At 31.7% G+C, this 16,042-nt stretch overlaps 1 protein-coding gene across 7 annotated transcripts in view; it reads right to left on the bottom strand.

Moving 5' to 3' along the window:
• The window catches only part of XRN1 (5'-3' exoribonuclease 1), an 88,510-nt gene that overhangs the window by 55,559 nt on the left and 16,909 nt on the right, over window positions 1–16,042 (bottom strand). For 6 of the 7 annotated variants that reach the window (XR_010383224.1, XM_010976813.3, XM_010976811.3 and 3 more), the window contains exons 6-16: window positions 15,127–15,209; window positions 13,143–13,230; window positions 12,891–13,059; window positions 12,056–12,123; window positions 11,603–11,740; window positions 9,837–9,900; window positions 9,528–9,633; window positions 6,636–6,725; window positions 4,866–5,022; window positions 3,194–3,313; window positions 673–842 (exon numbers count right to left, since the gene is read on the bottom strand). Coding sequence is in view for 6 of the 7 variants with exons in the window: in XM_010976813.3 (XP_010975115.3) it covers window positions 673–842; window positions 3,194–3,313; window positions 4,866–5,022; window positions 6,636–6,725; window positions 9,528–9,633; window positions 9,837–9,900; window positions 11,603–11,740; window positions 12,056–12,123; window positions 12,891–13,059; window positions 13,143–13,230; window positions 15,127–15,209 (1,253 nt within the window). In the remaining variant the exon portion in view is untranslated. Of the gene's footprint in view, window positions 1–672; window positions 843–3,193; window positions 3,314–4,865; window positions 5,023–6,635; window positions 6,726–9,527; window positions 9,634–9,836; window positions 9,901–11,602; window positions 11,741–12,055; window positions 12,124–12,890; window positions 13,060–13,142; window positions 13,231–15,126; window positions 15,210–16,042 lie in introns of those variants that run through there. The other variant, XM_064491796.1, reaches the window with a different exon arrangement.

Genomic DNA, 16,042 nt, shown 5'->3' on the forward strand with positions numbered 1-16,042 from the left:
TACAAAATGTTTAAAATAAAAAAAATAGAACATATAGAACATATTACAAATCTCTATATCCTATATGTTCCAAAACCCAGAATGGAAAGTAAACATTTTATAATGTCTATTTCATCTTTCTCTTTGCTTTAATGAAAGGAAAAATCATAACAGAGATTATCTTATCTGCAACTCAACTGCCATCTGGGTATTATTTGCAGGGAAGAGAAGAGAAGAGAAAAAAACAGAAAGACATTTTAATGAGGAAGAGAAAGAAGAAATGGGTTTGAGGCAAGGAAACAGAGGAGCTCTCTTCTTTTTTCCTTCTTTCCAGCTGAGTGGCTGAGGAGTATAAAAGGCAGTCATAGCATGTCAAATTATGCTGGGAGCAGATACTGGCAACGGAAACAAAAATTCACACATCCTCTCGAGGAAAAATACAGATATACACTAGGGAGGAAAAATTAAAAAAACAACTTTAACAGAAGATGGAAAGAGAGAAACAGAATCGGATCAAAGCAGAGAACTATAGAAACAACATGAGAGAGATGTTATGATCCTTGGCAAGTTGGGTATAATTCATTATCAACTGACTACAGATGTCGTAAGTTATTTGTTAATTCTCCAAATAGATATTCAAAAGCATTTTTTTAAGCTCTTTGTTTTCGTTGAAAAATTATGAAACAACATTACCTTGCACAACATTGTTCTATGGCAGGGAACTTTTCTGGCCATGGAGAAGGATAAATGAACTCTGTGTCACTATCATACCAGCACATTAGGCACTCGCTATGTTGATTTCTTTTCCTCTCTTCTTTTTTGAGGGAGTGGTTACATGTCTCCATGGCTTCCAATAATCGCTTCTGAATTTAAAAATTGAAGAGGGGGTAAAAAGTACAAAAATTCTGTAATTTCAACATGCAGAATAAATCTTTTCCCTCAATATACAGAATAAATTTTTGTGCTTTTGAAAAACAAAAATCTTAATTAATGGAATTCTTTTTCATTTTATTACGTGAAAAACTGATGTTCTATATCTGTTGATTCAAAGGGCCCTAGAAAATTACTTGTCACTACAAATTCCTATGAACCTGTTATTCCAACAGTAGCCACTAAAGTGTGGATAAGAACAGCAGAGAATCAAAATTTAAATGTGAATTTGTCATAACTATGATTTCTCATTAATCATAGGTCATTAATCACTTACTTTACATACTATGCAATGGTACAGAAATGTTCATTTTTCCAATTATCTTATATATTTAACATAATTCCAATCAGAATCACAATGGTTTAAAACATTTTTTAAACATTTTTACAACAAAATGATGCTAGTGTTCATGCTGGAAGAATAAATGTGTGAGCTGCAAAAGTTACCAGGAACTTGTCTTACCAGATCCTGTCACTTTTTATAAAACCTGTAAGCAAAACACTTTAGTATTGACATCACAAGACACCCGCAAGCCAGAAGAATAAAGAGTTCAAAAACAAATTCAAATCTTTATCAAACACAGTATTTCAGATATTTAAATAATGTTGCTGTCATAACTAGCTATCCAGCTAGGAAAAAGAGCGCGTATACTTCCCAACTTCATACCATATACAAAAACAAGTATCAGAGTAATGAGACAATACAAGTATTAGAAGAAAATCTAGGAGAGTACTGACAATTTGGAGTGAAAAATTCTTAAGTAAGGCATGAAAAAGCCTAACAGCTTTAAGGAAAAAGACATTTTAAAGCAAAAGAATATGTATGTGACAGAAGATGTCACAAACAAATCAAGGGGCAAATGCCATACCAGGAAAAAATATTCCTAATATACAAAGAGTTGCTAAAATCAAAAAAAGAAAAAGAAAAGGATATAAACAGACTGGTTACAAAAGAGAAAATGCAAAAGGCAAACACACATAAAAATATACTCAAATTAGGGGTAAGGGAAAACCAAATTTGAGTAATAATAAAATGGCATTCTTCATCATCAATAGATTGGCCAAAATTAAATAAAGCAATGATATCCAGGACTAGAGACTCAAAGAAGTAGGCACTTAAATATTGCTGTTGTGAATTAGACCAGTCTTCTTGAAAAAGAATCTGGTAGTATTCATTCTCATTAACCAAGCACTCCTGCTTTCAGGAATCCATGTTATAAAAATAAAATCTCTGATACATAAGAATGCATAAACAAATAAACAAAAAGAATATGCAAATATACAAATACTTTTATCACAGTATTGTATACAGTGGCAAAAAACGTGAAAATTCACAAGAAGTTGCAAATTAGTATGACATGCTCCCACGTACATTTCACCCAATGATAACATCTCACACATAGCCATAGTACATTATCAAAACCAGGAAACTGACATCGGTACAACACTACTGCAGATACTCAGATTTCACTAGTTTCTATGTGTATATTTTTTTGTGTGTACAGTACTATGGTGTTTTCATCATATGTATAGATTCATGCAACAATCGCTAAAACTGGAATACAGAACTGTCACATCATTCTAACAAAACTTTCTCACATTAATCCCTTTGTAGTCACACCCTAACCCCAACCCTAACCATTTGCAACCACTGATGTGTTTTACATCACAATAATTCTGTGAGGAGAATAAAAAAATTTTTATTTAAAAAAATTCGTATTTTTTTTTAAATAAAAATATTCTTTTAATTTTTTTTAACATTTTTTTATTGATTTTAAAAATTTGTATTTTCAATTGTTGTTGCTAGCATATAGAAATTACAATTAAGTTTTGTATAGATTTTATATCTTGTGACCTTGCTAAATTAATCTAATGGTTATAGTATCTTTTTGAAGATTCCTTAGAATTTTTTACACTATAATAATGCCATGTGCAAACAAAGTTTTTCTTCTTGCTTTCTTCTTCTTGTGAAGTATCACATAGTTGTTGGGCATAGCATTCTATAAATATTAATGAGGTTGAGTAGGTTTATAGTGTTATTCAAGTCTTTGATCTCTGGTAATAATTCTTGTTTCAAAGCCTACTTTGTCTAATGTTAGTAAAGCCACACCAGCTTTCTTATAATTAGTATACCTAAAAGTTTTGATGCACGTAATGAAGATGAGAGAAGTTAAAACTCATTAATAAAACATAAATGGTGATTAAAACTCATTGCTCATTAATTTATGTAAAATAATCTCTGATTAAAAAAATATACATATATATAATTATTTCATGCACTGACCTCATCAATAAAAGGTATTAGTACCACAGCTTCCCATTCCTGTTGTTTCCCATTTAGATCAGTTTTAAAATCAGGTGGATAATATTCTATAATTGGTGAGTCTTCACTGGTCATCAAATGCTGTGAAAATATAAAACAGTGTAATAGAAATGTAATAACTGACATCAATATATCTTTTTGTTAATATATTTATAGTATTTCCTCATTTGTTATAGCTTAAAATTTCCAAGCAAAGCAAAAGTAAACTTTCACTTCTTAGATACATTACAATACACTTGCTATATTTTGATTTTTAAGTATGAGACTTCTAATTTCACTGCTACTCACCACTTGCCCATTCCACTGACCTAGTTATGTAGCAAAATCATCTTTACTCTCAATTTTAATATTTTAATATTATCATTTTTATCTTCTATTGTCTTTTCACTCTACAAGGCCCACCTAAATTGTTTTCTCATTCAGACCTCAGTTCACTCCACAGGTCTTGTTTTTAACCTTTAAACAATTTACTTTCATGTTCTAATCAACCGATTTTATTAATGTAAGAACTACCATCTAAGATAATTTAAAAAGAAAAAAATCCTAAAATTCAAGAATCTCTTCACCACCAATAGCAAAGATAAAAAGTCCAATAAAACATGTTTTTATTAGATATTTTATAGCAAAGGTAGATAAGGAAAGCATAAAGATGTCTTGTAGGAAATGAATGTGGAAGATTATGATAGACAATTTTTAAAGAAATAAATTAGCATATTTTTCAAGGTAATACTCAAAATGTTTAATAATCAGTATGTTGTGGGTACAGAACAATCAAAACAGATGTGGCTATAAAAACCTGCATGGTTGTACTTACCCAGAGTGATTGAGTATCAATACTTAATGTATTAAGGTAGGGGAAAAAAAAATCACCAAAGAAATTTATGAAGAAAAGAAGGCCAGAGGCCAGGATGAAGGACAGATTAAATTTCAGAAAGATGCAGAAAGAAGCCTGACACCTTTCAATCAGCAAAGGGTGTGTGCATGAGTGTATGTGTATGTCTACTTCAATTTCTGGTACCAGACCACGGAATTAGAACAGATTGATGCTCTAGAAGGACTAAATGAAATTTACCCTCAGAATAAAATTTTGGTGACCCAATCACCCCTGAAATATCTTCCTCCTATTATATGAAATATGCTAACTAGAGAAAAGCCTTTCATTCCATAATCTGACAAGTGAAATGCTTAAAACCCAAATATAAAGTGAGGTAATTTTGTTGAGATAAATGACTTATTAAAACCAACACTATACTAATAGGCAGAGGGTAAAAGAGAACTGAAATGAAATCTATAAATGCTCAAAGTAGAGAGCTTCAGATTTTGCCTTCAGATCTTGCCTATCTGCCTATCTCAACTTACTTTCATCAGTGCAGAGAGAAATTGAAGATGTGCTGAAAGGTACTAAAGAAGCTACACTTTGAATGTTTTATGCAATTTGTCTGCGTTTTTAAAACAAAGCTAACTTTAAATCAAGGAATTACTTTTCAAAGGACTTGTTTAAGGAATACTATATTTGAAACTGAAAATAAATGTATTTAGCTATTAAAGAAATTTGAGTTCTATGTTTTTAGGTTTGGAGGAGGAACTCCTGAATATTAATAAGGACATAAAAACATTTAATTCTAAAACCTACCTGGTAGCATGTAGGAAGTAAATTTTTGCTAGCTGCTGGAAGTACAGCAAGAAGCTGTTCAAATGGCTTAAAAGGTTTTCCTAGTTCAAAATGGATTTTGAGTGTACTGATGTTTCGGATATCAGATAGGAAAGGTGCATAATGGTATGGATAAAACCTATAAAACAAAATTGAGTTTTAAACAACTGGTAACTTTATGAAACAGATCAATATTAAGTATATACTCTTCCATATTCTATTTTAACAACACACAGCAATAATTCAAAAGGAAAAAAATCACTTATAATTCTACCACTTGAATAAATGAAATCAGCAGTATTGGAAAATTTAGGTCATTTGATAGTAACAAATTTTGTACTTTCTTAATTTTTGAAGTGCACTTCCACATTTCCAAAAGTGGGATGTACCATGTAATTGGAGGAGATAGATTTATTAATTACATATATAAATAATAGAATGGCTCTTACAGTTTTCAAAATGTTGAGTGTGAGTTTTCCAAACAAGATTCTTAGAGTGAAGTTATGAGGCAGTCAGAAGTCTGCGTTAGCTCAGTGGGCCTGGGCTTCTTTCATGAGGACAGAGGGAACAGTGAGGCTGAGCTCATATGGCTTATTGCTAGTCAGCTCTAAGAACTTGTATCTTTGAATTAGTATGTTAAATATGACCCCCAAAACTGAAATATTTTTACATTCCACAATTATAGCAAAAGTCAACAGGATGGGAAAGCTCAGGAGGCAGAACGGCATGTGAAACAATGGAAATTGTATAGACTTTGGAATTAGATAGGCTTGGACTTGATTCTTACATGATGATATTGGAAAAATTACTGACTCTCTCTGAGCCTCATCTGTAAAAGGCTGAAAATAATGCTTACTTTAAATAGTTGCAAGGATCATATGAGAACATGCTTTTCAAGTGTGTGGCCTTAATACCTAGTAATATAATAGGGATAACTTATACCTACCCTCTTAAAAAATGGAAAATCAAGGATTTTTGTCATTAGAATGTTCTGCAGAGAAGCCCTAAGAATTGTGTTAGTAACTGCAAAGATTTTTTTTAAAGGCTATTAGTAAGTGAAATCATAATTAATGCCACATTGTTTTGCATTGGTTTGCTTTGCTGTTGGTGCTTTAAAACAAAGCCTAGCAGAGGTGCTCTAAAAGCAAAACACAACAGAACAAGCTATCTCATCACTTAAAAGTCTCTGCTTTTCCCTGCAACGTTTTTTTGTCTTGTTATTTTTTTAATTTGGTGGATGGTTTGGAAATGTACACGAAACTTGCTGGAACAAGAAAAACGAGAGAAATGGAGATTTCTTTTTCCAGGAAAAGCAAATAATTCCTTTCTCCTTTACCCTTCCCAGTCTAACATTCATAGTACCTATTCTTCAATAATTACTCCTGACAGAAAAATTTTTTCAGACACATGAACATAGAATATAATAACCCCACATAACCACCACTCAGACACAATAATCATCAAAACTTTGTCATACTTGTTTCATTAAGGTAGAAAATTTTAAATCCTTAGATTAACAGAGTTTTTATTATGGGCTATCTGCTATTGCTGAAAGTATTGTTGTTATACAAAGGTCTTTTTGAAGTATTTTCATGTAAGAAAGGTTTATCTGTATTTTATTCAAACTTGGCTGCATCTTTTTAAACTTACTATCATAAATGGAAATAAAAAGAAAAGAGATTACCAAATAAATTTACAGTAGAGTGAACCATTATAAAAACCAAACTTTTATTTTTGTTTTTATTCCCTCACCAGCTCCAGGACTGAACTCCATGATAGTAATAGTGCAAAATCCACTGTATTGCCTGGACATAACATGCAGCTTGATCAGCCAGAAAGTCACTGAAAACAGAAAAGAGTATTTTCATTACAACATTATTTTCTGAAGACAGGCCATTGTGTTTAGAGCATGACATCTGCTAACTGTCACATTTTGCCTCACATGTTTTATTTAATCAATGAATAAGCCAAAAATTGTAATCAGAAAAACTCTAGAATATTATTTTTTTTTAATTCCATCATGCCAGATTAAAGGTTTGCCTTATAGTTTTCCAAACCCAACTATCAGAATACTTAAACTTGCTGTGTGTATTTATTCAGTCAATGTACTATGCCTTTGGTTTAAAGTTTGAACGACATAGTTAATGAAGCTTTCTACAAAGTGGCACTACGACTTCCTTAAATATTCATGGTGTGATGAGAGACAGTGATGGGAATCTTCTTTATTTGGGAGGATGCTTGAGAGAATCACAGGAGAAAACCAGGAAGATCTTAAAATCTGGTTATAGCAGCTAGAACACACTTTGAAAAATGTTATGTTCACTGAATAATATTCCCTCTAATCCTTTTTTTCTCAAAAAAACATCATTTAAGGTAAAATAATCATCACACACACATACACAAAAGAAAAAAAAAAGAGCACCTGCAGTTAAACCCAAAAGTGGCTATAAAACCTATTAGGATCTGTTACCAAAATTCAGGTAGGGGTGCACTTAGAAATTCCAGACCTACATATTTTGGGGACATATGCTTTTGAAAATGAGATGCATTACTTTTTCATTATAAAAGAAATATTTCTTCATTATTGAAAATCCATATAAAAAAGAAAAGCATTTTTATTACCTTATAGCAATCACTATTACATTTTGGTATGTTTCTTTCAGTCTCTTTCCTATGCCCAGGTTTTTTGTTTTTTTTTAAAAGCATTCATGAGAGTACACTGTGTGCATGATTTTGTGTCCTTCTTTTAAAATTTGTACTTAATAACATACTATAAACACCTTTCTAAATTGTTACGCACTTTCTGTAAGGACCAGTTTATTAGTTCTGCATATTCTGGAAACAGTGGAGATGCAGAGATGATGACTGTAATGAGGAGGTGGAGACAATTATGATGAACCTCCTACTGGACATGTAAATTAGTTCTAATTTTTCACTATTATAAAAAACTTTGTAATAAAATTCCTTGTATATAAGGATCTTCTGTTTATGGTTTTAGATAGATTAACAATTAAAATTATTGAATCAAAGGGATGAATATTTTAAAGGCTTTTGGATATGTACTTTACAAAACAATTTTACTAATTTATGTTTTCACCAGTAATTAAAAGAAGAACTCTACCACTACTAGACCAACACTGAATATAATAACTTTAAAAGATTTGCTTATTTGCTAGGTAAACAAATTATCTCATTTTCAAAAGGCTATGTTTTAATATATGAAAGTAAAGGGAAACAAAACAGAAGACAATTTCCTATCAAATTTAGCATTTAATGTCAACTACAGGTACTGTAGTTCTACATAATTGTAATCAAGGAAATATAAGAACTAAGGAATAAAGGATTAAAAGCATAACTATTTAAAATATTTTATTTCTCATGTTTCAAAAGTCCTCCTTGCTAATGGCACCTGACGAAGCTTCAAATGAGTTGGTAAATAATACTAAAATTTCTACACTTCTAGTTAGTGGAGGTCAGTATGAAAACAGATCTCACAGAAAGACTGTATCTAGACTAGAAGACAGCCTGAGTTTAAGAAGCAATGTGTAAAACCTTAGGTCTATCTTTGAGCAGATTCTAGGAAAGATCTAATCCTTAGCATCTTACTATACTTTTTTTAAAAGGTAAAAATAATAGTATAGAAAATAATCTAAGTATAGTGCATGTAATAAGGGTACACAGCATTTCATGAACCTCTTATTTCACTTATAGAAAAGCAGCCTCATCTGGTGGTTAGGCATGGACTGTGGACCCAGACTGCCTGTTTTCAAATCCTGGCTCTTCTACTCACTACCTGTGTCACCTTGAGCAAATTACTTAAACCTCTCTATTCCTTAATTTTCTCTATTGTAAAATAATAGTGATTCCACTAACCTTAAAAAATTGTTGTGAGAATTATTAACAATGAGTCAACATTTTAATATCATATATGTATTTATATTACTTATATATATTTATGTTAAAATATACATGAGTTAGTATTTTTAAATGTTTAGAATAGTGCTTGGCACTTGGTAAGCACTTTATAAGTGTTTATTAATTAAAATAAATAAAATATGAATATATGTAATTCATACTGGAGGCTGTAGTTTAATAATGTGAGCCACCATTCTAGAGGTCAAGATCTCACAGAAACTTTGTACTAGTCATCAACCTGGCGCTGAGTCAGGTGGCCTTTGAGATACATGTGGTATGAGCTTTAGAAGGTGGAAAGCAAAAAACTAACCATTTTCTATTTGGTAATTTTTATCATAGGAATACAGTTGACCCTTGACGATGCAGGGGTTAGGGATGTCAATCCTCCACACGGTAGAAAATCCACATATAACTTTACAGTCAGCTCTCTGTATCTGCAGTTCTGCATCCATGGATTTAACTAGCCGTGGAATGTGTAGTACTGTATTAAGTACTTAGTGAAAAAAATCCACGTGTAAGTGGACCTGTGTAGTTCAAACCCATACTGTTCAAGGGTCAACTGCAAAACACAAGTTAATTAACATTCTCCTCCAAAACCACACAATGATCTATAAAAACAAAAAAATCCTTTCCTCCCACTACCTTAACCATCAAAATTACGCTGTTTTCTGAAGAACTGCAAAATCTAATTATTTTCTACTTTAAAGTAAAAGCACTGGCAAAACGTACTCAGACACTATATCAACTCCCATCTTTGTCATGTAATATGTTCTTTTATATTGTCTAAACTCGGTTTCAAATAGGTCATCATCTTCAGTCTCATCTTCTAAATTTTCTGGAAAAAAAAAAGAAAAATAGTGGCTTACAATTAGCATTCCATTTAATGCTTTGAAAAACACTTATCAAAGCAAATGCTTCATAAACTATCACAAAAATCTGTTCCATCCAATATTAATGAATTAGTACTAATAAAGGAAATATATAAGAACTATTCTGTCAAAAAAATAACCTACATTAAAACATATAGTTTATACTCACCCTTAGAAGTTACCACTTCTCCATTTTTATCTAGAGCAGCCCAACATAGAGAGTTTTCCTGGCCCTATAAAAATTATAAATCAATATAAAATTTATGGCAAGATATACTTCAAAGTGATATATTTAATAGGGAGATTTAGAAAATACTAAAAATAACTGAATGACCTTAAGTGACACACTGCAAAAGTTCATTTTAAAAATAATCCTCAAATATTGTGTAAATATTTTTCATTTTATCCCTTGTTTCCTGAAGCTAGAAATCTTTTATTATGAGGAACTTAACATTTAGGCCTCTCAATGATAAGTAGTAAGTAATTCTCACCAATATAAAAGAGAAATATACTTAACTACATATATATTTCAGGAATATTTCATTTACTTAGAGAAAAGTACACAATCAATATCAAATCCTTTCAACTTTAACATTTTTATATGTCAAATTCTGGGCTACTGTTAACACAATCTATTTGTTTATGACTGAATCCAATAATTACAGATATTACTTATTTTCTGTATCTCTGATTTCCATCATTCCTATGACTTCGTTATCTACCCTTCACTTCTAAACTTTTCTTCTATGCAACTCATTTGCTTTCTATAGTTCTTCCATTTCACCACATCCTTCACATCCTGTCCACCTGTTTTCCTCCCTTGCGATTTCATCCTTTCTCTCCTCTATTTTCTGATTCCCTATCAACTGCCAATGACTTTCCTTAATTCTTCCTACTCTATTATTCCCACTTCTTTTTCTTCATCAAGACTAGGGCCTCTGATAATTTTCTGTGCCTGAGCTGTTTCTCTAGCTCCTCTCATTTTACCAGCGTCTCTAATGTCAACTACATACTCCTGGACGACTGGCGAAGCTCAAGGACTGAGCTGAGGAGGGTGGAGCCATGGATTACTGATATTTAAGTTTGTGAGTATCGGTCCCCCAAAAGTTGCAGAGCCTATTCAATTAAGACAAAAAACACAGAAGAATACAGAATGACTGCTGCTAAGTTCCACTGAGGAAAAGCTAAGCAATTAGAAGAACTGCACTAAAGAAAATCAGAATAGTTGCCCTTCCCAGAAAAGAGATATTAGGGTTTAACCTAAAAAGTACCAGTACAGCAAGGAGAGTGCAGGAAACTCATCAATTTTTCCAGAATCCAATAATTGTAGACTGGCTGAGGAAAATTTCAGAATAGGTTTACTTTCCATGCTAACACATGTAAGACATTCTTTAGGGCTTATTAGAGGTGTTTTACAGGGCAGTGGTATAGTCTAATTGATTCTATTATTCATTTATTGAGCACCATCATTTACCAGATACTGTGCTATTAATTACTTTTAACCTAGCCTATCGGTGTAGTTTATATATTATTTTATATATAAATTGTTTCAAGAGAAAAATCACGAATCTAGTTAATGCCTCATAACATTAAATACTGTAAATAACTACATTTTTACAGTGATAACTGATTTTCTGGGCTCTTATATTTAGAAATGTTTTCTACACTTATTAATAGAATGGAAGAGCAAAGAAAACACCACATTCTTCTTCAAGGGTGAAAATAAGAAACTGATGTTTAAAGATCAGATTTAAATGATAGGATTTAACAGAGAAAAAGAAATCAAGAGAATTTTTTAAGTGTCCATAGAAGAAAAGAAGAAATAAAACTAAAATGAAGCAACCCCAAAATAATAAGAAGGAAAATCAGAAGCAAGGAATATCAGTTTTGCCTTTACAGTTAAAAAAATGAAAGGACATCTAAAAAAATGGACACCTTTGATTTTTTCTTTTCCTTGTAGTTCTTGGCTTCTTCTGCTGCAACACCTGCTGCTTCATTGAGGTACTTGTTACCAACTTTGCTTTCAAACCACTTCAGGTCCACAAAAACTTCACTGAAGTGCTCTCGATCAAACTGTATAGAAATATTTAAATTCATTAAAAAATAATCTAAGTACGTCTGGAAGAATACAAAGCAAATTTTAAAAGTGACTATTTTTGAGGCATAAGAAATCAGAGGATGTTACTTTTTTATGCATATGGGGACTTCATCTACTACTCTGAAAACTAAAACTAAAAAGCAAATAGAAATAAAAATAACTGAGGTGAAATTATTTGTACAGAATGACCAACTAGAGCAGATTTACAAAAACTCCTAGTATTACATAATTGGTAACTGACCATTTAAAGCTATTCTGAGATAGGAAAACAAAAACTTCTAGTTACTTACATCTGATAGTTTCACAAGGTATTTCTCAAATCGAGGTAAGTTGAGATGCCCGCTTTCATTAATATAACCTAAAAGGAACAAAATTTACATTTGTACTAAAAACTGACATTATTTTTTCTAAAGAATTCTACAAAATTCTTTTTACAAAATGTTGATTGTTGACATTCTACTAATCAAGAACAAACACTCAGTGTTAGGCTATATAAGTGGCCCTAGTTTCTATGAACTTGATGTTACTATGACACACAATACATAAGAACTGAAACAAAATACAAGAAATTCCAGGTTTACAAAATAATAATCCTGCCAAATTTCCAAAAACATTAGGTAACAATTAACTAAATTAAATATGTCCTAGAATATATTTAGGTCATTCATTTGATATGTTAATTTGAGAAGAAAAAGACTAATGTCCTGCTACTCTGTTGTCTGTTTTATTCAGTATCACTGCTATTTGTCAATTCCCATTTTAACTTAAAAATATTTCCCTCATATTAAATACTCTGATGCTTATCCATTCAGTAAAACTGAATTTCTATGCTTATATATGAAAAGGGCTAGGTGAAACCAATAATGTTTGCTGGCTTTCTTAAGCAATTAAAAGTGGGCATTAGTTAGGTATCAATAAATGATACTGTTTAATTTGGGTCATTTTCTTTGCTTGTGAACCACTGAAAATTACAACCTTAGAGCTTGGTACCTTAGACCAAAAGAAACTCCAAATTTTTTTCTACTTTAGTTGTGCATGCAATAATCTAATAAGCTTAGGGACATTTTTAGAGTTAGCTGAGTGCTAAATTAAAGTAGCTTCAAATTAATATTAAACTTTTCTTACCCCCAAGTTCTGGCAGGATGGTAATATATGTTCCATAAAGAAGAGGCAGTGCATCATGATTAATATGTAAATGAGGTAGATGAGGGATAAAATCATTGCCAACAAGAAATCCCATCAAAATCCAATCATCTATTATCCTTTCAATATCATATTTAAATGTGATCTTGTCCTACAGCAACATGGAGGAAAGAGTCAAATCCTATGGAAATTTCTGCATATTCATCTTTGGCCTATGGTTATATTAATACTTACTTTTAATGCTGAAAACTCATAGTCAATATACTCTCTCATTAAAGACAAGTGTAGGAGGTGAAATGTGGTTTCTTCTGGTGCACACACCCTGTAATTAGTCAGATGATCAACAAAGAGTTAATTATATTTTTTAAGGTTCAAGTTTAAAAATGTAAATTAAAATAAAACCTATCATTAGAAGATAATTAATTCTTACCATCAAGGCATGGAATTCATATGAAAACTACAGGGTAATGTTAAGATAAAAATATAACTGCAAATATACTAGACATAAAGTTCAAAATAATTGGTTTACATTATGCTTTCTGTGGAAGGACTCTCAGAATTAAGGAAGTCTAAATAGTACACAGCAGATGTAAGAAACCAGTGGGATCTGGCTCCCAAAAACAACACATAATCATTTAACAGAAAAAAATGTCAAAATTTAACACCCTTTCATGATAAAAAATACTCAGCAAAGTAGGAATAGAAGGAAACTTTCTCAATATGATTGTGGGAATTTGTGAAAAATCCACAGCTAATATTATATCAATGGTGAAAGTCTGTTTTTCTCCCATGGCAAGGAACTCCTAAGATCAGGAACAAGACAAGGACGCCAGTTTTCACTACAGTTATTCAACATTATGCTGGAAGTCCTAGCTGGGGCAATTAGGCAAGAAAAGAAATAAAAAGTATCCAAGTTGGAAAAGAAGAAGTAAAATTCCCTTTACAGATGGCATAATTCTATATATAGGAAATACCACAGAAAATACCAAAAAAACTACTAGAGCTAAAAATGAATTCAGCATAGGTGCTGGGTACAAGACCAACACAAAAATCAGTTGTGTTTCTATATAGCAGCAACAAATAGTCCAAAAAGGAAATTAAGAAACAATTCCACTTACAATACCATCCAAAAGAATAAAACACTCAAAAATAAACTTGACCAGGGAGGCAAAAGAAAAAACCAGAGGCAAAAAACTGAACTCATAGATACAGAGAACAGATTAATGATTCACAAAGGTAGGGAGTGGGGGCTGGGTGAAATGGGTGAAGGTAGTCAAAAGCTATAAACTTCCAGTTATAAGATAAATAAGTCCTGGGGATGTAACGCACAGCATGGAAACTATATTTAAAAATTTTTTTTTAATTAAAGGAAAAAAATAAGAAAAAAAAAAGGACTTGTACACTGAAACTACAAGGCTGAAAGGAATTAAAGAAGACATAAATGAATAGACTGACACTCCATGTTAATAGAGTGGAAGACTTCATATAAAGATGTGAATACTACCCAAAGATTCAATGCCATCCTTATCAAAATCCCAACTTTTTTAGAAGAATTAAAAAAAAAATCCATCCCAGAAATTATTAATTTCAGGAGACCCCAAGATATAGCCAAAATAGTCTTGAAAAAGAAGAAAATTGGAGGTGTCACCCTTTCTGATTTCAAAACTTACTACAAAGCTACAGTAATCAAAATACTGTGGTACTGGCATAAAGACAGGCATATAGACCAATGGAATAGAGTACAGAGCCCAGAAACAAATGTCTGCATATATAATCAAGTGATCTTTGATCAGGGAGCCAAGACCATTCAACAGGGAAAAGAGTCTTTTCAACAAATGGTGTTGGAAAAACTGGATATCAAAAGAATGAAGTTAGACCCTTACCTTACAACATATACAAAAGTTAACTCAACATGGATCAGAGACCTAAATGTAAGAGCTAAAACTATAAAACTCTTAGAATAAAATAGGGAAAAGCTTTATGACATTGGATTTGGCAATGATTTCTTGAACATTACATTAAAATGTACAAGCAACAAAAGAAAAAATCAGATAGATTGGACTTCAAAATTAAAATTTTGTACATCAAATGACACTATCAACAGAGTGAAAAGGCATGGAATTGGAGAAAATATTTACAGATCATATATCTGTTAAGAGATTACTATTCCTAACTTAATTTCTATTCTTTTTTCCAATATATAGGCAATATGATTTACCTTTGTGCCTTTTTGCCACCAAACCGAACCTCTTCTCTTAAAAGAGAGAAATGTGCTTCATGACTTGTTAATCCAAGCATAATCTGTTGAAAAATGATGAAGAAATGTTTCTAATTCTCTCATTTTTTATAGCAACAGGTTCACAAAAGCAATCAAAAACACTTCTATATAGAGAAGAACATGCTTATGTGAGGAAAATAAATAATTTATTAGCAAACTGAATATCAAAATATGATCCATTTATAGGTTATGAATGGGGTAAATTGAGTATATTTTTCTAAGGGAAAAAGTTCACCTTAAACTCACATAACTTTTATAACCACTCCACTGCACCCCCCACAAAAAAATCCCCAAAATTTTCCCTTTGTTTTTACACCTTTCCACTTTCCATGGGGGAATGGGTAGGAAATTAGAGGCAGCAGCATTTCCATGACAGAAGAATACAGGACTCTTCTGGAGTTATGTGAAAACTCAGAAAAAACTGGAAAAGGATATTTTCAGTTAATATTCTCACATAGTATTCTAAACTCCAAAGTAAGTCAAATAGTCTAGTGAGACATATCAACCAAGTGCAATGTATATTGCTTATTTTATTTAAATCCTGACTCAAACAAAACATTTATGAAGCCATCAGGGAAATGAGAATACTAAATGATTATTTATATATTAAATAGTGATTTGTTAATTTTTGTTTTATGTGGGATAATGACATTGGAATTATTATTACTATTTTTAATATCCCCCCATTATGAAATATCTATAGATTACATGACACAACACCTGGGATATACTTCAAGAATCCAGAGAAGTAGGAGGAAGGAGACAGATGGCTAGGGATAAGAGCTGAAGTTATTGAAGGTGGATAATAAGACACAAGGAGGTTTATATTATACTCTCTTCTCTACTTTTGTTTATG

This window comes from Camelus dromedarius, chromosome 2 (genome assembly GCF_036321535.1).
Source record: "Camelus dromedarius isolate mCamDro1 chromosome 2, mCamDro1.pat, whole genome shotgun sequence".
Classification (NCBI taxonomy): domain Eukaryota; kingdom Metazoa; phylum Chordata; class Mammalia; order Artiodactyla; family Camelidae; genus Camelus; species Camelus dromedarius.